Source organism: Anas platyrhynchos, chromosome 3 (genome assembly GCF_047663525.1).
Source record: "Anas platyrhynchos isolate ZD024472 breed Pekin duck chromosome 3, IASCAAS_PekinDuck_T2T, whole genome shotgun sequence".
In the NCBI taxonomy this organism is placed as follows: domain Eukaryota; kingdom Metazoa; phylum Chordata; class Aves; order Anseriformes; family Anatidae; genus Anas; species Anas platyrhynchos.
This window is the reverse complement of record NC_092589.1, coordinates 99,118,678-99,146,401: the sequence shown is the minus strand read 5'-3', so window position 1 is coordinate 99,146,401 and position 27,724 is coordinate 99,118,678. Positions and strand designations below refer to the sequence as shown.

Here is a 27,724-nt window from a genome sequence, read left to right as displayed (position 1 = left end):
CCCAGGCAAAGGAAGATTTACTGTGCAAGTCCATTTAAATGCAACAATGTGGACATATGACCAAAGCACTTCAAGTGCTTTGGCCAAGCTCCATAAACTGCTCCATAAAAGGCGGTTAGTCATTCACAGCACGACCTTCCAAGGTGTTCAAAGGGATTTTTTTTCCTCCAGCAAAACAGGCCTTGACTGCAGAACTGCACATTCTGCTGTTGTGCGTATTGTTATATGCCAGGGATAATCACAGTGATCATTAAAGTGTGTCCCGACCTGGAGGATGAGCCAGAACACTTAAGAGGAAGATGGCACACCTTGGAAGAGATGAAATCTTTGTAAGTAATTGGCTGCTCTGAATGCTTTTTGAAGGTGCTCTTTTGAAAGGGATTTCTTTCGTGGAGAGCTGGGGAGCACAGACTGCGTACTTCAACGGGAAAGATCCTAGTTCAGCCACGATCTGTACGTGCAACAACCTTTCTACAACACTGCTACAAGCAGCCCATGCTGCTCCTAATCCAGATCAGACACAAGTGACACCATCAGTTAATGTCAGCTGCTTCTGTGCTGCTGGAGACGAGAGCGCCTCAATTGTCCCTCGCATGCATCCCGAGGTTTCATCAGGTGGAGTCCTCGTGCCAGCCCCTTCCCTGCATGAACACAGCCGTCCAGGCAAGCAGCTGATTGCAGCCTCCACCTCTACCTGAAGACATTTCATGAGTGTACCAGGATTTGGGGAGAAACGTGCTGATTGTGAGGTGTTTTGCTCACACGCCATAGCGCCAGCCATGGAGCTACATTGGAGAGAGGTGGCGTGACAGTCCTGGGCTGGTTGTGGCTGAGAAGAAACACTGCCTGGATAATCTCCTCCTACTGTAAAGAGCAAGGGTAGGCTTTAATTCTCTTTTTCAAATCCTATGTTTTTTATTATCTTTTTAGTGAACTGGGAGATTATGTGCTTGTTTTCCCAACTGCTCATCTATTTAAGTGCTGAATGTTCCCCATCTTTTAACCCTATCAAATGTTTTCAGCCTTATTAAATAATATAATTAAAAGCTGTTCTACCTGTTCAGAGCATTGTTTCAGGTGACAAAACTCTCAGTAAGCCAGTCTGCTTTGTTCTGCCTTTTTTTTCTTCTTCTTCTTCTTTTTTTTTTTTTTTCCTTAAATTAAAAACAATATTGATCTGTCTCTGCTTTTTGCTCTTTAAAAACAAAACCTAAAGAAACCTTTATGATCTATTTTTCCTTATGGCTATTACCACTCTGTTTCCCACAGGCTGATTACCCTTCCAGTAGGGGTATCTTGCCCTTTTTCTTGTCCTTTTTCTTTACATTCTCCTATTTGGGTGTATTACATACATTTAATAATAACAATACACAAAGGTAGATCAGTTTGAGTCATCAAACCTACTGTTCTCTGGATACAATATAGCCTGTGCAACATGCCTGCAGCATGTATACTTTTTGTATTCCAGATATACAAGATTTATTTTAGTCATCTTTGGCTGCTCAGCAGAAATATAACGAGCTGTTGCCCTGTGCCAGCAACAGCAACCAAACCAACGCTTGAGGCCTCTGTGTTATAGTACCAAGAAGCATTTCACAGAGGAGTCTTCAGCTGTCAAACACAGGATGAGCAAAAGGAGTTGTGTTTTCTTTTCTGTTTGTTTGGCTTGCTTACATTTTGGCTTCTGGCTATGAACTGGATCTCTGGATACTGCAGGGACCGCTGATCCCAACTACTGCCACTACCTGTCGGACACTTGCTCCTGTATGTGCAGGTGCAATGCTGCTGGGTTTTACCCATGCCAGTTCCACAATTTGGGTGTTGCTACGTTTATTTGTTCAAGAGGCTCTTGGAAAAAGCTAGCCTGCATGGGCTACACTCTGAGCCCTATATGTAGGAAGGTTTAAAGCCTCTTGTTCCATAGGATATGCACTCAGTATTTTACCCAGGTGAAATAATGATTTTGTTAAATGATTCCTAACCTCCTTAAATGAGAATGTCAGGAGCTTCATTGGCTAGAAATCAAAGCCCCTGAAAATGAAATGATAATTTTTGTATGTGAACTGCTTGCTAATTTTACCAAAGAAGAGTGCTTTTGCCCATCTAACAGGGTAGCCCAGTACTGCACAATGGAGTTGGGAATCACAGCAGTGCAGCTGCTATTGCAGACAGTGGGGAAATGAGAAATGTGCTGAGGAAGGTACCTCAGGAAGAGCAGAGCTCTGACTGGCTCTGTGCACATGTACATCTGTCCAGATCTGGATGCTACCAGAAACCTTAGCTAGTTGCTTGCTGCCCAGTTACATCTTCTGGGGCAGCGCATTGCTAACACCCAGCTCTTCCCTTTCTGCCTTCTCTCACCTCTGTGTCTTCACCACTCTCCAGGTGTTGCTCCAGGCTAATTGGCCCTTGCACAACATAGGTTTCTCCTCAAGTCCTGCTGGCCAGCAGCAGCAGTAACAAGCTGTCAGCACCCCTGAATATTTGCTGTGTTGGCTGGGCTCCAGAAATGCATGACAGGCACCAAATGATGTACCAGAAGAGCTGTGCGATACCTGGTTGCCTTTAGGACAGAGCCTTCTCTACCCTGGGACAATGATTCACCTTGTAATCCAGGTGTTTAAAATTAACCGTCTACTACTACACCAGTATGACTTTACAGCTAATGGAGAGAAACAGGCAACACCAAAGGATGATTCACCTCATCCTAAGATACAATGTCTTAGCTAGGTGAGAAATACTGCCTCGCAGACATGTTTATTGCTGTACGTTAATTATAAATGGAGCCTCAGTGAATTCAAGTTGTGAGGAAATGAGAGAGCCAGAACCAGAGGGTGGTCATTAGACTGATGTTCAGGAAGTTTGGGAATTGCAGACAAGGGCAAGTATGACCAATAAATACACATGAATACACTACTTCCTATACACTGATTCTCAATTGTCTCTCGAAACCATAGCTCAGACACGTCTGTGTAAACCCAGCCTGGAGTGTGATGTGACAGTAAAACCTAAAGAGGAGCTAAACATATTCAGCAGTGCTTAAAATCACCACATAGACAGAAAGCGTGAGTCAGAGTGATCTCGGATATGATACTGTTGGCACAGTCACATAGCTCTCATTAATGTAAACAGAAGTCAGGCATCTCAGGGACAGATAATAGTCCACATAGGAGCAGAACATCAGGGATTCTGAAAGTAATTTCCCAGACCTGTATTAGTTGTCTAGTTTCAGTGTCATCTTGAAATATACAGTATGTAAAGTAACACAAAATAGCAGGAAGATTAGTTCCCGATGCAGGAGAGGTGAGTTATTTCTGGCAGGCTTTAATGGATCTCCTTGTATCACATGGAAACTTCTTCTAGCTAGCCAGGAACAGGACCATGAACAGAAACCAGTAACGTAATTGATCCAAATGAGGGAATAGCAGGAAATTCACAATTTTGCTGAAGACACGTGTTGCAGTCACCCCTACAACACTGTGTTGTTGTGGCCCCAGAAAGCATGCTGGCCTCTCTCAGCAGAGATGAGACATGACCTCAGCTTGAAAACTAGCATTCCAGCTAAGCACTCCACTTAAGTAAGCGTGTAACATGAGTGGAGCCAATGATTTCAAGTGGTTACACTTATCCAGCAATGCAGGCAAGTGCTGTAGTGTATTAGGGACTAATTCAACACATAATGCGGTAAGACTTTGAGCAAACCAGAAGGCTTCAGAAGTAGGGCAATAGGACGAAATGGCTGAGATGACACCCAGCCATGCTTAACCACTGTCACTGTGAAGCTGGAAGAACGTACAGCTGCAGTGGTCACACCACCACCAGATGAAATGAGTCAGGTTCGCTGTGAGTGAGGAGAAGGGAGAGGCTTTGCCCGTCTGCTTGGAGTGTCCCTGAGGGCCAGGAGATGGGCTGGTGCTGAAGAACCAGCCTGACAGGACACCGGAGTGAGTGGAAAGAGGGGGAAAAAGAGAAAAGCTACAGAAGAATGTTTTAAGGAAGTGTTGCAGGAAAACTATACATTGTGATGGATATGTGGAATATCTGTGCACCGGTCATGGTTTGTAAAGGTTTGGAAAATATGGTATTGGTGTTTGGGAGGTCTTGGTGGAAGCCTGGCTGGAGCTTGCAGGGGGGTATGAGGGATGGAGAGCTGCCTTCACCAGGAGCAGACCCATAAAGTAAAGGCTGGACGTGATGCTTAGGGACATGGTTTAGTGGGTGACATTGGTAGTAAGGGGATGGTTGGACCAGATGATCTGGGAGGTCTTTGCCAACCTGAATGGTTCTGTGATTCTGCGTAACAATACAGCCAAGGAGCTGCCTGCTGTGGGGACACCTCTCCATGGAGGGACCGAGGGACCAGCCGGGGGGGCTGCGGCCACAGGGAGCCCCCCCGGTTACCTCAGACCGCGCTGAGGCGAGGCCCCGGCGCCTCCCAGGGGGGAGCCTCCCCTCAGCGCTCCCTCTCCTGCCCGCCCGGCTCAGCAACAGGTCTGTGCCGGGGGCGGAGAAGGGGGCTGTGTGTGTGTGTGTGTTTTGGGGGGGGGGACCCCGCTTCTCCCCGCGGCGTGCCAGGCCCCCAGGCGGCGTGCCAGGCGAACAAAGGGGCCGAGCGCGGAGCGGGCTCCCGCGTTCAGCCATTTGCAGCGCCCCGCCGCTCCCCACCCCCTTCCTCCCCCTTCCCCGCCGGCGCAGGCTCCGGCTCGCCTCGGAGCCGCCACCACCGCCAGCACCACACCACCACCGCCAGCACCACGCCGGGCCCGAGGTGGGGCCGGGCCGGCTGCGGGCTGTGGGCTGCGGGGCGGGGCGGGAGGCGGGCGGGCAGCCCTGCGGGAGCCCTGCCGGGAGCGCCGCGCTGCTCAACGCGCGTCTCCGCGCTGCCGCAAGGTAAGCCCGGGGCCGGCGGGGAGACGGGAGGAGGAGGACGAGGAGGAGGAGGAGGGCTCGGAGCCCCGGAGAGGCGCTGGGGAAGGGGCCGGGGAGCAGCCCCCCGGGGGTGTTGAGGCGGCGGAGGGCAGAGCCGCCAGGCTGCGGCACGGCGGCGTCCCGGCGCCCCGTCGGGTCCCATCGGCAGCCCCCGGGCACCTCCCGAGCCTCCTGCCCCACAGCACACCTACGCCTTTGCTTTCTATACACGGTCTTTTCTTCCTCCTAACTCCCGCCGACCCATTGCAAATCCCCGTGAGCCAGCCTCCCGGCACTGCTGTGTGGCAGCAGCAGCACGTTTTTTCCCCAATATATATATATTTGTATGCCACTTTCCCCGGGCTTACGGAGAGCACACGGATGGGGCGAGCCCCAGGTGTGCACACACCACAGGGCTTGGCACTGTGGGAGGTGGCGTTGCCCCAGGAAAAGTCCTACAGCGTTTTGTTCCCCTGAAATCAGGAGCTTTTTCTGCCTGGTCCTGCGAAAAGAGGCCTCCCCCCGAGCCCAAACTTACCCACAGCACAGCACATGACGGGTATTAAATCCTACAGCTGATGGTTTTTCACTCATCGAGGAGAAAAGCCCTCTAGAAATAATATTCTGTAAAGCTTTTTTTTTTCTTTTTTTTTTTTTTTTTTCCACAGCAATTAAAGGGAACAATAGAAACTAGAACAAAAAAGCTGGGAAATGTAGGACAATAAAAATTAGGAAAGCAATAAACTAGAACAATCCTTTTACACAAGCTGAAAAGCTAAAGAGCTCCTCCATCTTTCACAGATTTAACCGTCTGCCTCCCAAGAAGGAATTAGATGAAATGTTTATAGAAAATACTAATTAATCTGTCACTAGTGTAGGCAAAACAACATTTTTCTGAAAAATATTGCTCCAGCTCATCACCTCTGCTGCCTGTTCTGTGTGCTTCTCTTCCCGGGGCCCATCACCCACCATCCATTCCCTCTTTAATTAGGACATCTGATGCATGACAGTGGGATCTGCCAGCCACCCCATACTAATGGTGCTGTCTGATCAGGACCTGTCAAGGTGCCAAGGACCAGTCCCCGGTCTGCTCCAGCTCCTCCTGCTCCGCAGGGTCTCACTCCTGGCAGAAGTGGCACTTTTAGGAGTCAACTTTTCAATTTAGGAAGTCTGAAATCTTTAACAGCTTCCTTTCATCTATAAACTCTTTGCTCTCATCGCTTTTCCGTGTAACAAATAGTCCAAATAGGTAGGCAAAATGATGGCTGGAAACATCAATAAATATTAGATCACCATTGTTTGGCAGGCACGTTCAATGAAAGCCATTAAGTGGCTTTACTGTAGTAAAGCAGGATTATAGTATTTAGGGCTGGCCTAGGTTACTTGAGAGACAGGGATGTGGTTAGATGACTGGATCCAGATCCTACTTACTGGGGGTTTCAGCATCCTGTAGTATCCTGTTGCAAGAGGATATTAGGGGCAGCTGGCTGCTAAAGATGGGTATAATAAAACATGAAAGGAAATTGTGCTGTTTCTTTCGGAGTAGAATTAGACTTTTTGGGGGGTTGTCTTGTTTTTGATCTTGTAAGATCCTGTATGGATTTTGCAGGGATTTTGCTGTTGATGCTTGCTGAGATTCTGCAGCATTGCAGTTAGAAGGCCATTTCTTTCCCATCAGCAGAAGCTGAGAAGTCATTTTCTACTAGTTTAGGTCCTTGGAAATACCTATTTTAAAAATGAGCACGTTTTCATTGTGTTTGATCTCATTAGTGTTCTGGGAACAGTAGTTGAGTCTGCTGTTTTACTTTTTAATGGATTATCATCATCTGTTCTTTCTGTTTTGTTCTTGGTCTCGGTGTCGTTTTGGTAGAGAACAGATGTGATTTACTGCCTGTTATTGACAAAGAATTACTTTACAGCAGTTCAGGATTTGGCAACCAGCTTAACCTGATCCATGACTGAGCGTTCATTGAACGAGAAGAGACCTTGCTCCTTCCCTAGCCTGGACCATATATTCCTGCCCTCTGCCTTGTGCCAGCACCAGTGAGCACGTGACAATACAGTAAATGGGTAGAGATTTTGCCTTCCTCCTGCAATTACTTAGGCAAACAGTTTACACGTACATTTTCACGTTAGTATTATGAGTGGGGCTAGTCCTGCAACTAACATTTAAATCTGCATTTAAATCCCTGCAGGACTGGGACCATAAATGCTGCTGTGCTGTTTTTTTTTTTCTTATTAAGCAGTGTTGGCAATCCTGTAGCCTATTCTCTGTCCTCCTTGGATGCAAACAGGCAGTTTTGGGTTTGGAAGAATAACAAGATTGGGTCAGCATGGTATAAGTTAATACAACTGTGTGGTAATAGAAAAAGTGTTGGCTGGATGCTTTGTTCTACGAAGCACATTTGGTACTTTCCAGTTTCTTATACCTCATCAGTGAGGGCAGCAGGAATTCACGATCAGTTTAGTCAGTTTATTTTATGCAAAACAAGCTGAAAAAACCTCCAGTAGTTCCACAGATCTTGCAGCGTGCGTCAGAAGGAGAAGAAAGATGTGTCACGTAAATGCTTTTCAGGTGCAGTGTTTCACGAGCTGCCATTGCTGTGCCTCTGGCTAAAACAGCCCAGTTGACAGCCTTGCTTAATTCACTTGGGAACGGGCCAGAAACCACAACCTTTCCATACAGCTCCACAGAAGTTGGACAAGCAGCTTCCATGCTGTTATGTTGTCTGTCACAACACGATTTGCATTAATTAATAGCATTGAAATTCTTTTGCATATACACCTCACAGATTAGCAAGAGCTGTTTGCTGTTCCTCTGGACGCTGATTCCCCCAGGAGTATTTAAGGAGCAGAGTAAGCTTTGCCTGTGGATCCCTAACTGCTGAAAGGCTCCGGACTCTTGAATCATTTCAGCCTATCAATGTGTTAACAGATCTGCAATGTTTTTTGGTTTTTATTTTTATTTTTTCCCTTGGAAACGGTTCTGCTTTTCTCTCTCCCTCTCTTGTAAGCGGACTGGAAGAACAGAGCCTGAGCACTGGAGATAAGCTATGATTTCTGCCACTCGTTTTTTAAAGTGTTAGATGCTAAGAACCTAAACCCAGCCCTTTGCTATGGGAATGGCATGCTAACAATAAATGTTCTGATTCAGTCAATCAAAGACAAATCTCGTCATGGGAGAGCTTTCCTCTTATCCTGTAGTTTTCTTTCATCTCCTTCACTGTAGCTCCTTCAGAGGCCTCAGTTCAAAAAAAAAAAAAAAAGCTACTGTACACATTAGTACGTACAGTGTGGGAAATCCTGATGCTTGTGAAGTTAATGTGTCTGTAGCAGGGATGGGATTTAGAGTGAAGTGAGACCCTGCCCTTACCAAAAACCACCGTGAAGCAGAGATAAAGTGGGCAGTACTGAGACAACATGTTTCTTGTTTAATAACAAGTGATAATAGAGTGCTGAAGGCTTTTGGTTTCCACAGCAAATGCCGAAGCAGTAAAGTAAATGTCACTTGAGTGTTTTGTTTTGTCAATTTTGGAGTCAGTTGCTTCCCTGTGTCGCAAGATGTTTTACCCTGTGGTACAGGAAGAGAAAGGCAAAGACTGCTCGTGTATGTTCAAATGGTGACATTCACTGGTGCTTCTTCTCCTTGCTCAGGATAAGGTAGGTGGTTCCTCTGCTCTCCTACTGCTGTGGCAGAGAACCAGAAGGCCTTTAGGATGGGCAGCAGAGGTGCAAATATCTATTAGACTGTTGATATGTTAGCCCAATGCCAAGACAACATTGTTACAGCCTTACAGGGAGGGAAATAAGTATTTTTATTACACGCCCAGTATCAGGCAGCTTTTCAGAGTACAGTCGCTGAATCCTTAATATCTGCTTTGAGAAGATGTCATTGATACATATCTAAAATCTCTGCCTAGTCAGAGACAGCAAAACTTTAGACATAGGAGCCAGTGATCAAAACCTCAAAATGGCCAAGAACCAGAAATCAGGACCCCAGAGTCTGTGCTTCTTCTCACACCTCCCAGATCCTAGCCATAAAACCAAATACCTCTCCTCACATCCTCATCCAATGGTCTTGGTTCTTACTACACATCCTTCATGTCTTCAGCTCTGCCCAAATTGCTGCTTTACAAATGCAAGAGTAGCACCATGGCTGCTGCATCTGATGCAAGCCTAACCACATTCATCAATGAGCCTTCATCCTGTAGTGCACGGAAGAGACACGTTTGAATCACAGGTTACTCAGGCATACTACAGCCTTTACTTTTCCTCTGTGTAAGGAACTCAAAAAGCAAACGGGACAATCCTGAGATAGCTGTGATCATCATTGTCCTTCATCACGTTGCTGCCAGTCTGCGTGTCTCTTCAGAAAGAGCATAGATCATTTGGGAAAAACAGAGAGCTAGCAAGTCAGCAGGTATAAAAGTACAGAAGATGAAAAAGCACAGTCTAAAATAAAGCATAGCATGTGTATTTATCCACAGTGATCCATCTGACACCTGATTTTCCAGCAAGGTCATTAGCTGAAACAGAAGCTGTATAGCTGTGAGACGGATGATTTGAACAGAAGAATGCTTTGACCTAATTCAACCAGAAGTTATTGGCTGGGTACAGGAGTAAAATTCTTTGGCCTGTGCTTGCAGGAATAAAATTAGATAACCAGGCAGTCGTTTCAAACCTTTAAATTCAGGTGTCTTAAATGTTAGTTATTTACTGTACTAAATGAAGAAAATATATTTATCATGAGAAATACTGAGTTGCTCACAGTAAATTGTAAATGTCAAAGTTGAGTATAGTCGGAGAAACCAGTGTACCCAGAAAGCTTTTACCTCAACACCCAGCCTCAGCTTTTGGAGTTCACATTAAAAAGAATGTTATGCATCAAATGCAGAAAGTGTCAGGCTGTGGAAATAAAAGTATTTTACTAGGAACCTATTTTATTTCTGTGTCAGAGTGGCCTGCAACTGTTCCCTGCTAGTAACGTTAGCAGCATGCATTTCACAGACTTTTTATTCTTCCCTTGTTCAGCTCTGACGACGACGTGGGGTCGCCTCATACTTTGCTAAGCCCTCAGTTACATCACTGCTGCTAAAAACATCCCCAGTGCCTGGTGGAGTCGGTGCTGACAGCTTGCAGGTATTTCTGACAGGAGAGTCGTGCCGCAGAAGTACCTCTAGCATCTGTTTCTGCTTCCAGAACAGCAAAGCCTGAAGCCTAGCAGGAGCCGGGAAGGGCTGTACCCCGGGCAGCCTAACTGAGCCCTGCCCCGCAGGATGCAATGGGAAGAAATAGGGAAAGTTCCCATTCATCAGGGAACAGATCCCCACGCTCTTTTTTCTCTCCCTCAGTAACATTTTGGTTGTTTCTGTGGACAGTACTGCAGCTTTAGACTGAAGAAGAGTAACCCTCTTCTCATAGTCCATAGCCTGATGGTTTGGGCAGCCCCCCAGTTGGCATTTGGGGGGTTTAAGCTTGTTAGAGAAAGGAAGGAACAGCAGCAAGACTCCTCTGGGGCTAGGTTGGTGCTCTACTCACTGTAGAGAAAGGGGAAGTAGCAGCAAGTGTCAGTATTGGTATCTTTTAAAACAGTAAAGGTTTATTTTGGAGACGATTCTGGGCTAAGGCACCTAAAGCAAGAATTAACACTTCCTGGTCATCCGTGTCAAGCATTTCATCGCCATAATCTCTGTTATTTCTCTGCTGGCTAGCCCTCGGTAGCTCTCGTATGCTGGTTCTTGAGGACCCCACTCAACGGGCATGCAGCTGTGCCTACACACAGCATGCAAACGTGTCCATGTGCCCCAGATTCCAGCATGGGAGCTGGCTGCAGACAGATCAGCATGCAGTGCAGCACAGACACACTAAATCCATTCGCCTCTGCCTCTGTGGGAGAACTGGGAGGTGCATCCCACCCACAGATGCTGTGCTGTGTGGAAATATGGCCCCAGGCCTGCACCGTCTCCCTCTACCTTGGCCTGGTTTCCGCGAAACAATAAATGAAAAATGTCAGACTCCCATGAGTCACCTAAAAATTCACAGTTATAGGTCCAGCAGCACTGCGGTGGCAGACGGGAGCCTCTGCAGGCTATTTCCTTGCTTCCTTTCAGATTAGGGAGTCTGGGCTCTGTGCTGTTGTGCTGGGCTCTCTTTGCTATCTGATCTGGCTGTCCTAGGTATATCTCTGCTGCATTGCCTCCTGCCATCTGTAACTGCCCTCAAAGTTACCCTTTGCGGAGACAAAGACGTCTCTCCATCTTTGAATCTGGTCCAAGGTCTGTATAGAGATAATGTCTAGAGAAATCTGAAACTATTTGGTAAATCTTAACTAGATGGCCTGTAATTTTTGGCTGTGGCTTGAGTGATTGTAAGCCTTCAGTTGGAAAAAGTACCTGGGTAAAAATAGCAAAGAAACAATGTGTGTTCTCCAGAAATGAGAAGGATGCCTTTCGCTGCATGTCTGAAGGCTGTCTGCTTTTCAAAGCATCACTTAGATAATTTGCCAAGAAATCAATGAGCCTGTTCAGTCTGGAAAAAGAAGTAGTTTTATTATTCCCTTCTCTAAAAGTTTTCCTTTTACTTTCTTTTCCTAGGCATAAGTCTCAGACAAATGGGATTTTGTTGGCTTTCCTTTGAAGTGTACTGTTACTTCTCAAGTTCTTTCTTCCTCAAGCACAATGGTGACAGACTTTGACAGATTTCTGGTGCTTTCAGCTCTGTAATCTGTAAGTCCAGTCTGTAATGAACTTAAAAACAAAATCCAGTTTTATCTTAAGCAAGGAATTTCATTTTGCCCATATATATGGACCTATTTTCTGTATTAAAGAGCACCACATAGCAGGTGTGTTGCAAAAATGTGGCAGGTTCTTTGAGATCAAATGTTCTGCTGTAATGCCCACCAAAACCCAAATCTTCTTTTATTTTACAAAATGTATTTGTAGAAATCTTCAATCTTTACCTGACTTGGCTTTTTGATGGATGTTCTCCCCCTCCTTTATTATATCATCATTACCAAAGTGACTTTGAATATTTATTTGTTCACAACACTGTTCAATGATGAGAAGCCGTCAACGTTAGGGCAGTGAACCACACCAACACCCTGGGTGGGCCTTTAATCATCACAAGCTGATGCCTTGCTTGATGTCAGCACTCCTGGTGTGTGGCAACGTCCAGAATTTAAGTTGGAAAGGATTGCGAGATCAGCTGGTTTGATCCTGTCAAACTTCATCCTCCCAAAGAGCCTTCCAGCGAGTCTCCTGATTGGAGATCACCTAGAGATAAAGAAGCTAGGTCTTGCCTTCCTCATCTGTGTCAGAGATGAATCTCATCAGAATAAGGGTCGGATCGAACATCCATCATCCCATCTCCCTCACGGACCACAGTCCAGTACTAAAAGAAGTGTGCAGCAGGGTAAAAATGTGGTTTTTCTTCTGGGATACTAATTTATCTGTGAATATTAATACTCTGACCATTTTCCAGCTCAGTATCCTCCTAAACTGGATAGATACAGTTACAGTGTTTAGTGTGTATTCAGTCACCTTCAGCAGCTTTCCCTTCCATGAGCTTGTTCTTCCCTCTCCCCATTGATCCACACAAACTTTCAGCATTCACAATATGCTGTGGTAGTCTCTTGTTGTGTTTTTATTTATTTTTCCCAGTGGTGGAAACATTTTGCTTCGTTTAAGCTTCCACACCCTGGCTTGTTCAGGCCCTTCTCCACAAGCCATCAGCCTGCAGACCGTTCATGTGTCTACACTTGTTCACAGTCATCAAGTCACAAAATAAACATACCAAGCCCCGGAGAAGTGTCTGCATGGCATTTCTCAGGCTTGCACTACCAGTTCTCCAAGCTGCTAGCACAAGCCACCTTCTCCAAAGACTCCGAAGTGTGGCTGCCAGCTGGTGCCAAAGCTCCTATCACCTTTTTGCTTGGGGGTTGGCTCGAGTCTGGCATAAGCTGTGGGGAGCCAGAGCAAGCCCCTGTCTGGCTGCAGAGCTTCAGTCTCTCCCTGAAATGTTTTTCGATAGTTCTTAAGTCATTTGGTACTCTTTATTGTCCCAGATTTTTCATTGCTGCTTCCAAAACGTACAACATGCAGGTGTCCATCCATCCATGCATGCGTGCACGTGCCATGCATGTTCACACACCCCATAAACCTACCGATGCTGTAGATGAGGAGATAACCTTTACCCAACTGTTGCTCCTTACCTCCCAGTTCAAGGACTGCCTTCATCCTTTTAGCTGTAGCACCACGCTGGGTGTTCTTCACAGCTAAACCCAGTCATGGCCACATGCTCTCACCTCGTTTCTGAACAGTAATTCCTGGGCCATAGCTGGAACGAGCAGCAATTCTCCACAAAAGAAGTTTTGTTGCAGTCAGTGTGGTGTTGCCATGCCGTTACCTCCTGATCTGTAGCGCGCTAGTGGCAGACACCAGCCCTGGAGTTTTCCCCACGGGTATTGCAGTCATTCAAAGCCTCATTTTTAACCCTTCTGTTTTTGTTAGGCTTTCTTTCTTCCAGGAGATGTTAGAGGTGGCTTGCACTTAACCTTTGCTAACTGTTGCTTTTGTGGGAGTGTTGTTTCCTTCTCCGTGTGAGAACTCCTGAGAGACACTGCGCCTTCCGAATTACTTCTGAAGAGTCCAGCCTGGAAGGAACTCAAACAGATATTTCCCTTTCAAGCGAGTGTTATTCTCTGCAGATATCACTGATAGGAAGCTTTTTCTCTGGTTGTGATGACTCTTCAAAACTTCTGTTTATTTTTAGTTTTGATTTGCTAGCCAGAATATCTGTTCCATCAAGATTTTGATAATGTTTTTATTATGACCGATTTCCTCTCCCCCCGACCCTGCCCGATACGCTCACATCGTTTTATTCCTCCGAGCTCCTGACGAGGAACTGCTGCCCACATGTTTCTTGTGTGGTCTGTAATCATAAGCTGCGCTTCTTAAATGGTTGTTTTTCATCCTGGTGGTATGAAAATGTTGCAGTTCAGAGATAAAAGCACTCATACCTCCACTGCATGGTGTGAGAAAATCACAGCACCTTACGAGGTCACAAGGAAGCTGCGCAGGCAGCTCCAGTGTGGGTGCAATACAAAGCATACATCCAGGTAGGCGCTGGCAGTGCGTTGTAACCTCAGTTTTGAGCACTGCTAATTTTAACGAAGGAAAAGAAAAAAAAATTACAATTTTCTTGGGGTGGACCTTTGAAAAGACAATCTTTTTTTTTTTCTTTACAAGTAGGAGGTTAGTCAAGATCTAGAGTTTAAATCTGTAACACGATGCAGGATTTCAGGTGCTGCAAGCAGCTGCTTTCAGAGAATTGGCACCTCTCTTTTCCAGATGTCTTCTCCGGTAAGGAAGAGAGCATTTTTATCCTGAATTTCGCAGAGCTGCTCACTGAACAGGAGTGCAACAGACCGTTTTTGTATGTAAGCAAGCCTCTTCACACTTGACTCAGACCTCCAGAAGATTTTGCCTTCTCCCAGACTGAGATGGGTATCTTCAGTCTGCATGATAGTACTGGCCAGCTCTACTTTTAACAGCCTTTACCTTTTTTTGTTTGTTTGTTTAATAAATACAAGGGATGTTTCTCTCTTTTGATGATCTTGCCTCTTTGGACTCCTTAATCGTCTCCATCAGATGACTCCTCTCTCCTGAGGGAATTCTCCGCTGGAGCGAAATTTGGCAGAACAAGTTTTTACAAAAGCATTTCCTGGACTAAGGTGGAGCAGCGTGGCACTCTGTCAGTTCTATGCTCTCGCGGGAAGGATTGCCTGCTAATGTAAATTAGAGCTGCTTACGATGGGGAAAGCACGGCTTTAATTTACCCCAAGACTGAGTCAGAGCAGCTTCCACTTGTGAACTGGAGGGCACTAACCCAATTCCTCCCACGTGTGCATATTCCCCAGAGACAGTGGGTCTTGCTAGAGGACAAGGTTTAGGTCAGAGGTTATTGGCACTGCACTCATAAAAAGAAATAAATAGGGAGGGAACAATGCAAAACAAGCATTTAATTGGTTTTTATCAGAAGAACTGCCAAATGAATGCCGTGCCAGGAAACTCTACCTGCAGGTCTTCCTTACAGTTCCTCTCAGAAAAAGCTTTGCCTTATCTGTTCTCTTCCTAGGGCAGTGTCTCACAGCATCTGAGGCTGGGGGCACACATCCAGGACATTGCGAGCGTGTCACTGCCAAGCCCGTAAATGCAGTTCGTGTTTGTTGGCAGTACCTCTGGCCATTAACATGACATCATCCCCAGACCAAACCCATGATAATGAAAACAGCTCCGGCTCATGCGATTTAGCTTCTGGCTTAAAAGTCCCTGGTATAAAAGGTGACATCAGTCTGTGGATGCTATGCACTCTTGCTTCATATTCCAGCACTTTTATTGTTTATGAGTGTTGAAGAAAAGTACTAAAGGCAGGTTTGTTTTAAGCCAAACTATATCATTCTAACTACAAGCTCTGATCTTTTCAAATCAGCCAAGTTACCAAGTGTCTTCTGTGGTTCTGTAATTATTGAACGCTCTGTGTCAGCAACACAATTCTGATCGCTGTAGATAGGGAGAAAAATAAGAAGGATTTCAGTATTGTATTTCCATCTGTCCCTTCCAGCTTCTTCCTGTTTTACAATAAATCCACGACCTCTTCGCTGAGGACTGGTTGCGTTGCTCAGTAATGGAAAGGTTCCACAGCTTCTGCACGTTGTTTTTCTCAGCTTTATCTTTGTGTAATCCCTGCAGCTAGACAAAGGTGCTGATACTAGAAGAGCAGCCATTGGTCTGTAATTTACAAAGTCCTCCAAGCCCTCCCTTAGCTTTCCCAGCTCTTTGGCTTCCCTGTGGAGTTCTTTGTTGACTAAATTGCATGTGATACTTTGATTCCAATCCTCTTTATGCTCAGCATGAATTTCAGCATATTCGTGGTACTTAGCTGTAAATATAACAGAAGGTGTTTGTTTTTTCTTCAGAATTCTGCTGCTGCCATTAGCAAGCCGTACTATCAGCCCTCCCTCCTCACTGTGACTGCTCAAGTGGATGGCAACTCAGGTGTTTGATAGGACCCTGGTGGGTGGTTTCAGTGGCAGGTCAGAATTCTTGGCCCAGCAGATATCTGTGTATGGGATAAGGGTTGATTACTGTGCTTGAGGAGGACCTCATCCTTTTTCTTTTCATTACTTGAGAAAGTTTAAAAGCTCGCTTTCCCTGGATGCCATTCTTAAAAACTTCAAATAATATTATTGGTGATTTTCCTCGGAGACATGACGCAGGAAATACATTTCATTATACATAGATAATACTGGTGTTACAGATAACTATTTTTGACTTCTCACTTTTATTCATGCTTTGCTTTGGGGAGCATTTTCTTTCAGTCCTCCTTTATTGTTTCATTTGCAAAATCAAGGAGTAGAGTGAGAGCTTGAAGCTGCCTAAAGCCACTCATTCCTTCTTGTAGAGGGGGAATGTAAAGCCCAAGGAAATTTTGGGAGAAGTGGCTGAAGAAATGAGCTGTCTGGATCTACAAAAGATCATAACGTTGACAGCAGTGGGAGAAAGCGTATTAACAACCCTTAAATGTTAACGATTGAGGAGGTCAGGCTGTCCTGAACTGTAGGAAAGTACAGGCAGAATATCAGGGTGCTCAGCCCCCAGAGGAGCAGAGCAGACACAAAATGTTTCACGTACTTACTTATGTGACATTGATGTTATACTGGTAGCAATTTTCTAAATATAAGAGTACATCAGAGCTTGATATTCTAGGTGATTTTCAAACCATCTCCATTTGACCTTTGTCATTTCGCAAGTGTCACTTAGAGTAGCTGCTCTCCACCAAAGCTGAAGGCCTGGGTCAGAAAATAGATTAATCTTAATATCTACAGTATAATAAACTGAAATAAGTGGTTAGGTAGTGAATTCGATACTGTGGAGACTCACTGAAAAATAAAATCACTTCGAGAGAGATGCTGCCCAGTTTTAAGTTATTAATGAAGCAATTTGTCTCACTCACCAAGCGCATGCAGAGGACACTGCATTTCTACTCATCCAAATAAAGCTGCAGAAAATAAGCCAGTAAAGCCTAACATATAGAGTTAGGGGCTGGACCTTGGAAACTTGCTGCTGAGGCTATATCCAAAGTTCATAAAACTACTTACAAAGTTCCTAAGTGCCAAATTTTAAAATAGCTAAAAGAGAAATAAAATGTTAGTGAAATCCAATCTTTAGTAAGGAGTTTTCAAACAGTGCTGAGGTCTTGTTATGGTCTCAAAGGCTCAAATGTCCAGAAATCAGACCTCAGAATTGATTTGTCATCTAACTGAATGTACTCAAATATAATAGAAAGTCCTTTGCAGGGCAAGTGCACAGAACAGAACCCTCTAAGAGAAGTCTGATGAGAGAAGTCTGACTTCATTTAAGTGAAGTTTGCTTGTACAAGTTTGGGTTTCTAAATTTTATGTCCATCTCAGGGATTTATGGACAATTCCATCTACCAATTATATTTTCAAGAAAAAAGCTCCAAGAGTTAGACTCTTCTAACACAAATTTAATAAGATAAATATCTCACCTCTACTGAAAGGAAATCACAAGCTATATCTTACACAGGATGAAGTGTTCCTTCAGTACTCCAAAAATATGCCAGCAGGGATTGTAATGGAAATTACTGACCTTAAAAATAGAATCAGACCAGCAGGTCCTCATTATGTGAAGATAAGTACATTTGGACCATTTTTTATATGTGATTCATAAAAACTTAAACCACACCTAGGAAATTTATAAAGAAGTAAGTCAAAAAGCATTTTGTTCTGAAAACTACATTTGTGAAATGAAGATAAAGCTCAGTAGTGATTGTGCTGACAGGGACTAACCTACTTACAGCTGTGTCCTGTAGCCTGACATTTTCCCAGAAAAAAAAAACAAAACCTTCATGTTCGAATTATCTACTGTGATTTTTGCTCTCTTCTGCTTTATATTAGTGGAAATCTTAAACCTTGAATCAGTTCCTGTGAAGTTTGATTTACATTGTCATTCGAGCTACATATGCTGTTACATCCATGTCAGATTGCTTTTGTCATAACAAAAAAAAATCCTTTGGTAAGTTTTGTAAATGATTAGAGTTCTATTAGTGTAATTTTGGTAACTTCAGGATACTATTGATGTACCGTTAATGGAAACATGACTTTAGCATTCCTGAACTTCGGAGTGAACTGAGAATATGTTTTAAAGCTGACTGATTTTTTACACTTTCTTTTTCAACAGTGGGAGTGCATATAAGGAGCAGTGAGATGAAGAAACCTCTGTGATGTTCATGCCAAGGAGACTTTGGCTCATGGGGAATCTCCTTCTAGAACAGACTGCAACCACTCTCTTCCCCTGAAATAGCTGCACATGGTGAACAAGCTATGATAGTACTCCTAACTCTCTGACTTCAAAGGACATTTCTTTCTCATTGCCCAGTGCAGTGGGGGACTGGTTGTCACAAAAGGATGCTGCGCATAAAAACTTCATAAAATTTTTCATATAATAACAGGAAAACCAGAACAGCTTTTCAGGCTGTCGAGGTGCGATACCAACACCGGGAAGAGGTTTAGGCTCTCACCGACAGCATCTGACAGGGGAGAACGAAGGTGGTGCAGGCTGGGCCGCGGAGGCTCAGTGCTCTGCACTGTTCCCCGCAGGTGATGGGCATAGCGGTGTGGCCGAGAGCCGTCCCCTGCAGCGCCACGCAGGGCCAGAGCAGCTAGCCTGGCCGTGGTGGAGGGCGGCTCCATGGAGGGCAGCGGCGCAGTGGAGGAGGAGGAGAGCGGGGCCGGGCCCGGCACCCCACCGCTCACCTTGGCCTCCCCTTGCGGCTTCAGCTCCTCCCTGTGCTTCAGCGCTGCCACCACCGAGTGTGGGGCCCCGTCGCCAGCCTCCACCGGTGGCCGCGTGGTGGAGAGCCAGTGGGAGATCAACAGCGCAGCCTCCGAGTCGGAGGAGGAGGAGGCCAACAACACACAGGGGACACCGTCGGGCACGCAGCCCATAGGGCGGCCGGTGGAGGAGCCCGACCTGGTGATCGAGGTGTCAGGGCAGCGCATCCGGGCTCACAAGTCGGTGCTGGCAGCCAAGAGCGATTATTTCCGCGCCCGCGCCTCGCGGGACATCCTGCGGGTGAAGGGGGTGAGCTATGGGGCACTGCGGCTCCTCATCGACTATGTCTACACCGCCCGCATGGGCGAGGTGCGCCACGACAACCTGGCCGAGGTGGTGAGCGGCGCCCGCGTCCTCCAGATGCCCTGCGCCCTGCACTGTGCCGCCGAGGCCATGCGCGCCCAGCTCCGCCTCGACAACTGCTACCAGCTGCTGTGCCTGGCCAAGAAGCAGCGGCTGGCGGAGCTGCGGGAGGCCGCCTACCGCTTCATGAGCGACCACTACCTGGAGGTGCTGCGGGAGCCGGGTGTCTATGGCCGCCTCAGCGGTGCCGAGAGGGACCTCATTCTGCAGCGGCGGCTGGAGGCTGGCCGGCGCTGCCTCTTGGTGGCCGAGGTCAGCGACGCCTTCGAGCGGCCAGGCGGCGGCAGCCGGCCCCAGAGTCGCGAGAGCAGCCGCCCGCAGAGCCCCTCCTCCGTGGTGTCGCTGGAGGACAGCGGCTCCCTCATCCACTGCTACCACGAGGCCAGCCGCGAGTGGAGGGTGCTGACGCGCCTGCCCGAGGAGGCCAACGCCAAGGGCTGCGCCATGTGCGTCCTCCACAACTACCTCTTCCTGGCGGGGGGCATTGCGGCGGGGCCGGCGGGCAGCGAGCCCCGGGCCCGCCTCTCCGACAAGGTCTTCTGCTACAACCCCCTCACCGACACCTGGAGCCAGGTGCGCCCGCTGGCGCAGCCCCGCTCGCAGCTCAAGCTGCTGGCTCTGGACGGCTACCTCTATGCTGTGGGGGGCGAGTGCCTCTTCACCGTGGAGAAGTACGACCCGCGGGCTGACCGCTGGAGCCCCGTGGCGCCTCTGCCCAAGGGTGCCTTTGCTGTGGCTCACGAGGCCACCACCTGCAACGGGGAGATCTACGTTTCGGGGGGGTCCCTCTTCTACCGCCTGCTCAAGTACGACCCCAAGCGCGACGAGTGGCAGGAGTGCCCTTACAACAGCAGCCGCCGGCGCTCTGCTGACATGGTGGCCTTCAAGAACTTCATCTACCGCTTTGACGTCAGCAGCGGCCGCGGTGGAGAGCAGGGCCCGGGTGGGGGCACCAGTGGCGGCGTGGAAGTTTTCCGCTACAACACGGTGGCCAAGCGCTGGAGCCAGTGTGCCAGCCTGCGGCCTAGTGGTGGCCCCGTCCAGCCCTTCCGCTGCGCCGCCTTGGGCAACACCATCTACTGCGTCAACCGGACCGGCACCCTCCGTTTCTGCTTAGCCCAGGATGGCGAGGTGGAGGCGGATGGCGGGCTCAAGGGCACCTTCGACGGGGAGCTTCTCAAAGCTCCCTTTGACGCCAAGGGCGTCCTCCTACCCTTCGTGCTTACCCTGCCGGAGAAGCTGGAGAAAGCAGGGGACCAGGAGGGCTCTCTCCCACTGTGAGGCGGCCAGCCTGGCTCTGGGCTGCCAAGCAGGGAGCTAGATTGCAGCTTCTGGGGGACCCACAAACTCCCTTCCACAGAGGGACCCCCTCCAGCATGTCTGCAGAGAGAAGGGGCTCCCCTTTTCTCCTCTCCCCTCCCAAGGTGTTGGTCTGGAGCCGCTTGGTTGTTACTCGGTTGTACATGTAACTCTTTCACGTTTGCTGTGCTTTGTGCGAAAAGCTGAGCAAACAAAAGGAAAAGCTGCTATAAAGGATAATCTCTGGATTACATTTGTGCCAATTCCTGATGCCAGAAAAGTTCTGTACACCTGGATTCTTAAAAATTCCTGACGACAGTGTCATAATAAGATGTTAGTGTTGGCTGTGTGTGCGCACATAGTTGTAATTGGGGCTGGAGCCTTCTGCCATTTGTTTTCTTTCCTCCCCTGGATGATACCAAGGGACAAACACTGCTGGCAGCATAGCTTAGCTGTATTCGTTTTTGTGTTAAACCAACTGTTTCCTGTGTTAGGGAAGTACAGAAAGATTGTCTCAATCGCAGCCTTTCCTTGGTGGTGCAATAGATTGTTTGCGGAAGACATGGCACTGTGTGGTCCCAGGAATTTCAACCACAGATATATAACAGATACCAGACTGAAAGGTTTTAAGCAACACAAATGTGTGCCACATGTTCATATTGTGAACATAGAAAGATAAAAAAAAATAAAGGGGCAAGCTACCTTTTTAAAATGTGGCATGTTATAGCAGAGATGAAATGTTGATATGTTCTTTATTTGAAAAAGGCAATGGTTTCTATATAAAAATACATTGTTTTATTACTTTTTTATCAGAGATTTTAAATTATAACAAAAGTGGACTAAAGCTGTTCAGACTGTAACAGATTGACATGAGCATGTATACCACTAGAGCTGGGGGAAATATTTTGTACTTCAACTGCTCTTTAATTAACTGCAGGTCGAGGAAAATTAACCTAAACCAAATGTAAATGCTTTGAAACCGTCTGTAGACAGCTTAAATGTTTCACTCTGTGTTCAGTACCCTGTGACAAGAGGCTTTTCCAACTGGGTGCAAGACCATCAAAGGGGGACACGGAAAACAGGAATGTCCTACACATGTTGATTTTGTTGTGCACTGGCATGGTGTTATTTCCCTGTCTTGATTGAGAGACTGCTTTATTTATTCTGATTGATTGCTGTGATCGATAAGCCCTTGTCGACTGCAGAACATGCTGATGGCACATGCTGTCATAGGATTATGCTGGTTGTGGAGCAGCATCCTAACGAGACACAGCCCGAGAGGGGTTCCTGTGGAAAGTCGGAGCGTACCGTTTTTGTCACGTTACTTGGAACTGGAAAAGTGTAACCTGTCTACACAGACAAACTATATTGAAAAGGGCACTTGCATTTATTTTATACACTTTATATATATAAAGCAAATCGATAGGAAGACAAAGCAAATGTTTTAGCTTTACAGTAAACCACTGAGAAACCTTTTCTGAAAAACAAAACCAATGTTTTTCCTATTAGTGATTCCGCCTGGAATTGGCATGGACTATGGAAGGGAATTGTTTATATTCAAAGTTCTAGTAGAGATGCATATTTTAGAGAGACATAGGGACCTTACATCAAAGAGCAGCAGATCTTTTTATGTTTTATTAAGATGTTTCCATTACCAGAACATTAGCATTCTTCTATGTTATTGCTAGTTCCAAAGGAAGGCAGCAGGCTCTGTCCTAAGAGACACCTTCACAGAGGGCAATAGTGAAGCTTACAGATAATTCTTTCTTCCCCTTCCCTTCTCTCTGCTTCCCTTCCTTTTTTCCTTTTTTTTTTTCACAGCTGTCCTGCACAGAGGTTTTAACACAGCTGATCCAATTAGCCATCCTTTAGCAAACAGTGATTCGGTCCTAAAAGGTCTTAGCCAAGCGAGCCCATTCCCTAGTGAGCTAATTTAGGCATCACCCAGGTGGGAGCTGCAGGCTTGCTATGTGATGTTTCTCCTGGCCTTAGTACAGGTTGGTGCAGTGGAATTTAATGCCACAGATGGCATATTCATCAGCATGGCATATTCATCATTCACAAAGAAACTGTTTTTGTTTTTTTTATTTTTTCACTGAATGATGGACTTAATTCTCAGACAAGAATCCTTGGAAATATTGACTCAACGAAATTACAGCATTGTAGCTTGAAAAGGAAAGAAAAATGATGTATTTGCCTTCACCATCATTTTTTATGTTAGCTGTAGGAAGTATTTCAAGCCGGGTAGTGAAACACTTAGATGGGTTTTTAAAGGCATAAGCGCTAGCCCAGATTTTGAATTAGTGGAGTCACCAGAAACACACAAGGAAATGTCAGTTTTATCTAAGAGTACAATAAAATTTCCTAGTTAAAAATAATTTGTAGTATAGTTTTTATGCTACAGCATAGTGAGGAAGCAAGCCAGCTTTTTCACTCTGATTAACTAATCATTGAGTAAGCATTTTCATTCCTGTTAATGCATGAAAATGCTGCTAAATTACTTTTGGGAGGTCTCCATGATTTGAGCTGAAAAAATACGCCACAGACTCTCGGGAAGGAATGAAATGTGTCCTTCCAAAATTTTTTGCTATATTCCATGAAGAAATACTTTGGGGAATGATCTTTGCAGTACGAAGCATTCTACAAACCTGCCGTGGTTTGTATTTTTGCTAGTTACATCTTTAGCAGAGGTTGCATCAAGTGCCTACCCACTTCTGCTTGTTTACGCAGCGTGAGAGCAGAGCCTGGCCTCCATCAGTAGCTGTCCATCGAGGCTGTTTCCTCTGCGCCCTCTGTGCATGCTCACAGCCTGGTGACTGACAGCAGCACTGTGTTTGTGGCTATGTTTCCTACTTTCTGGCCTCTGTTTCCTCTCTGGTAAGCCTGAGGCAGGTTTGCTGTGAGTTTGTTTGCTTTTATTTTCCTGCCACTTGCATCTTCAGCGCAGCCAAAAAAAAATAGTACATGTGTACTAAAACCAGAATTTAGGCAGACTTCAGGCACTGAAGACCAAAATTATCATCCCAGAACTCTCCAGTTTAACTGAGCAATCAATCCCTTTGGCTTGCAGAGGTGCTGAGCACGCCCCTCTCCATGCATCCACCACTGCTCGTGTCTGAGCAGCTGCGCACCTACCTAGCTGCTGCCTCAACTCCTTGGAAATGAGGTGATGTGATACCCAGGAGCTACTGTTGTAATATGTTTGCTTGTATGGTCCAAACTGAAGTGCCAGGCCACCCTCAAACTGTGTTTGCATATGTTTCGCTTTTAAACCAGTTGTTTTACGTAATTGCCTGAAGGCTACTGCATTTGCATGGGAACACGGAGACAGCATTTGCTTTCTTAGCCTGCAGTGATTTCATCCACATCTCTAGAGGAGTGCAGGATCTCGTGGAGTTCATCTCAGATCTGCAAATATTTACATATTTTGTATTATGCATTAATAGGCTAAAAATCTCAGAAATTATCCAGGTTGGTGAATTCAACCCTCCATCCTCACTGAATGGTCTGAGACTAGGTAGAGAGATGTATTCCTCTCTGCTGTTCTCCATTAATCTCACAGACCCCTTCTTTACCTTTACCTTTACCAGGACATGTAGAAAATATATATTTTTTTGTGCTTCTTCCTCCCTAGGGCACTCCTGTTTTCAAGGTCATCTGCCAAAAGATTTAGTCTTGAATTCCCTGGAGGGAATGCAGGCCTCCCACTTCATGTGTGCATAATCTCAAAGCCGGATGACATTATTCTTCCAATACTAGAATATTGGACCACATCCTATAGCTCTTTTCCAGGGACAAATCGCATACAAATCCTTCAGAAGCATGCACAGGCTCCTGCAGCCTGAGCTGTGGGTATTTTGTCTGTATTTTGATTTGCCATTCTGAGATGAGGGGCTGGACGCACCGTACCAGCAGACCAAGCAGGTAGTTTGGGTTCCTCTCCAGGGTGATGCCGTGGCAAAGAGGCATTGAGCTGCCTGACGTGGAAATTCCTAGGGCTTTCGTCGCGTCTAAAACCAAATCCCTGCTTGAATAAAGAGACAAGCCGCCTTAGCAAATGCTAATAACAGATGGAAATGTACTATTTCCATCTATTAACTGGTTCTGTAAAAAGAATGTTAATTGCAGCAAAGCCATTTGTACAAATTCTGTTTACACTTGGAAAGCAAGTCAAAGGAATAATTGGCAAAAGAATGGCCCTATTTGATCAAAACAGGCACTGTTAAGCAACATGGGAAGGATGCTAATCATACCCTACTAAGGAACGAAATTGTGCAGTAGCAGATGTAAATTCTATCCAGAAAAAAAAAAAAAATAAATAAAATCTTTGTAAATAAGTACCTGGTAAAATTTAAAGTGATAAAAGAATAAATTATTCATATGAAAGCTGGAACTCTCCTGTGCTGTTTGGTTGGCTCTCAGTGCTGTATCCCGAGTTTTGCTATTCATGAGTGGCCTGTCGCTGTTCTTGCTTTGTGGTAGCCATCCCACTGACTGCTCCACAGATGGGTTACCCTTTATTACCACAAAGCTTAACGGTGGTACTGGGGTGATTTGCTTTGTGTCCAACTGACATGTAGTGCTTTCTACTTGAATGAACCCAGAAGATTTAGAATTATCTTTCTCTGAGCTTCTATTTTATTTTATTTTTTCAGTGGCATTACTCTTGGGAAACCTAAGAAAGCACAAGAAGGGAAATGGTAGTACCATTGAGCAGTTGTAGTAACAAGCATTTAATGATTTATTTCTGTGTGTGTCTGCCATTATTCGGCACCTCAGACTCACCCTGGGTTGAACAAGAGCGTCTCTGTGTAGCTGTTACCAGCATGATCCTAAGCACCACTGCAGCAAAGTGTGTTTTTATTTAAGTATATTTCTGGCTCAACTCCTACCCTGAGATAATTTAATGGAAGTTTGAAATAGTTCCGTAATTTGGTAGATTAATGGGACTATGCTGAATTTACATTACAGCTCCTAAAAGCAGAGATTGACACCCAAATTCAGTAAAATTGTGCGCTCAGAATATATAATGGCAGACTTTTCATTTGTTTTGGCCTAATGAATGCTGTTTTAAGAGCTGCTGGAATGAACCCATCAGTACGAGGAAGCAGCAGGCCATTTTGGAGGCTCTCTGAGCTCCATAAATTACTCAGTGGGAGGAAATGGGAGTGTGGGGCAGAGGGAGAGAGGGAGAAAAGATTTGGGAGACAGAACCACCTACTATACATTCAGTAGAAACAAATAAATAGCAGGGAAGGAAACCAGAGTGGTACTTGAGGCAGTGATGACTACATGAGCAATCTTTTTCAACTGTTTGTTAAACAACCTGGGTTTTTACCTTTTCCATTATTATTAGTCTTATCATTTTTCACCTGCAGTACATCTCAAACAACCACAGTGTTTAATAAGCTACTTTTTTTGCAGGAGTCTTGTGCTTTGCTTTTAAGTCTTAGTGGCTAAGCCTTTGATGAATTTGTGAAACTATAAAATAGCAATGTTGATGCTGCCACTTAAAACGGATTAACTAATGCAAATGCTTTAGACACTGCTCACTATTCAGGTGAATTACATGTGTAACTGATGTATTAACAGTTCATTTTTGAAGTCTATATAGGTAAGGTCACTGTAAAGCTTTTTATGTACTCCAACTTGTGCTGTAATTAAATAAATACATACAAAAAGCTGATGCTCCCCCTTAGGGATTTCTGGGTTAACTGGTGTTTCTTTGTCATCCATCCGAACAGAAAACAATATCGTATTTGTTCTTATCGTAAACCCAACAAAATTATGTGGGTTATCACAAAGGAAAGAACTTCAGGAAATGTTTCTAACACTATGCAAAACAAATTATTTTCATTTCACCATATCCTGAATATTGTGAATGTGAAATATTCTGGGGTGAAAGCACTTTCTTAAGTTCAGGTTTGCATAAGCTCCAGTGCCGTTAATTTCTATTTCCTTTTCTGTTCTTTTTTTTTCCCTGCCAGGATGTTAAACTGTATTATTTATTTTTGAACACTATATGTAGGTTTTCGCAGTGTGCTCTCCTGTGTTGTGTATCACATCAGGGTTTTTCCTAGAGCAGATTTACAGCAGTGTAAGTAAAAGCAGAAACAAACACAACTTGAATTCAGCATGTTGCCTCCTACGTGTTTTCTCATCAAATAGCTTGCTGAAATGAAGTCATACAACCTGTTTGAAAACTCCAAGATTCATAGGGAGTCTAGGTGGAGTTTGACCTGGTGTCATTCCCATCATTTCCTTAGCCACCCCTACATGCCAGCTCCACCTATTGCAGCTTTCTTCCATTTTCTTCATAACAGCCAAATTTTGCTATGGTTAAACCAGGTAAGCCAGGAATTATAACCATTTTTTTTTTATTGTTATTTTTTATTTTTTTTAGGTTGCCAGAAAACTTGTTTCATTCAGCCCCAGAGTTTAGTCTGATGTAATTTACTAAGGACCTATATTGTAAAAGAGAAGCTGCTGGTAGACTATGACTCAGGCAATCACTAATTTGAAAATGTCTTTTGTTTGTTTGTTTGTTTGTTTGTTTGTTTTAAACCTTCATTGTAACATATTATTTTAATCTTTCATTTTTCATTTTTCTGTGTGCTGTGAACTAGATATTAGGAAGCGTGGTGCCAATGAAATTATATCTTAAGTACTACTCTTCAGTTCATTAAACATTTGGCACCTGCATTCCTCGGGATGGTTAACGCATGGGCTCTAGCTTTGGTTGTATCCACAGACTGGTAAATGATGTGGTGGGATCCAACAACTTGTGTCACATCACAGGATTAATTTTCCAGTTCTGAATCACTGAAACCACCAGTTGTGGCACAAAGAATTTGGGGTTCAAAGCCATCCTGATTTGGGTGCAGAGCATTCCCTGTTATCATCTGTGTCCAAGTACGATGCATGTTTTTAGCATGACTTGTGTCCATCTATTGTATTTCAAAAATCACAAAGTATGCTTCAAAAATCACAAAACTCCTGTATGAAAACATCCAGAGAGGTGCAGTGTTGTATTCACCTGAAGGCAGAGTGGTCTTGCTGAAAAGACAAATTGCTTCTGGTCCTACGCTACGCAAGCGGTAGAGACACGTATACCTGGAAAGTCCCATGACATACCAAGTAATTATCAAGACATACAAAACAACATCATCAAACGTGAGTTTACAACCTATGGACACTCTCGGTGGGGATAAAGGTAACTAAAATTAGTGCCTGTTTCTACT

At 45.3% G+C, this 27,724-nt stretch overlaps 1 protein-coding gene across 7 annotated transcripts; it reads left to right on the top strand.

Annotated features, from left to right (window-relative positions):
• The first annotated feature begins 135 nt into the window (after positions 1-135).
• Positions 136-26,185, top strand: KBTBD11 (kelch repeat and BTB domain containing 11). Of its 7 annotated transcripts, none has more exons than XM_038177179.2 (2): positions 136-879; positions 18,168-26,185. In XM_038177179.2, exon 2 carries the CDS (start codon positions 18,678-18,680, stop codon positions 20,463-20,465), a length of 1,788 nt encoding a protein of 595 aa, XP_038033107.1. In that variant the 5' UTR covers positions 136-879; positions 18,168-18,677; the 3' UTR covers positions 20,466-26,185. The 7 variants fall into 7 exon arrangements, with proteins under 7 accessions (XP_038033107.1, XP_071892481.1, XP_071892479.1 ...); XM_072036380.1 differs by lacking the exon at positions 136-879 and adding an exon at positions 3,738-3,944; XM_072036378.1 differs by lacking the exon at positions 136-879 and adding an exon at positions 3,940-4,057.
• The last annotated feature ends 1,539 nt before the right edge of the window (positions 26,186-27,724 follow it).

What these genes read in the sequence shown, in the direction of transcription:
- KBTBD11 (XM_038177179.2), top strand. Translation starts at nt 18,678, where the DNA reads ATGGAGGGCAGCGGCGCAGTGGAGGAGGAGGAGAGCGGGGCCGGGCCC.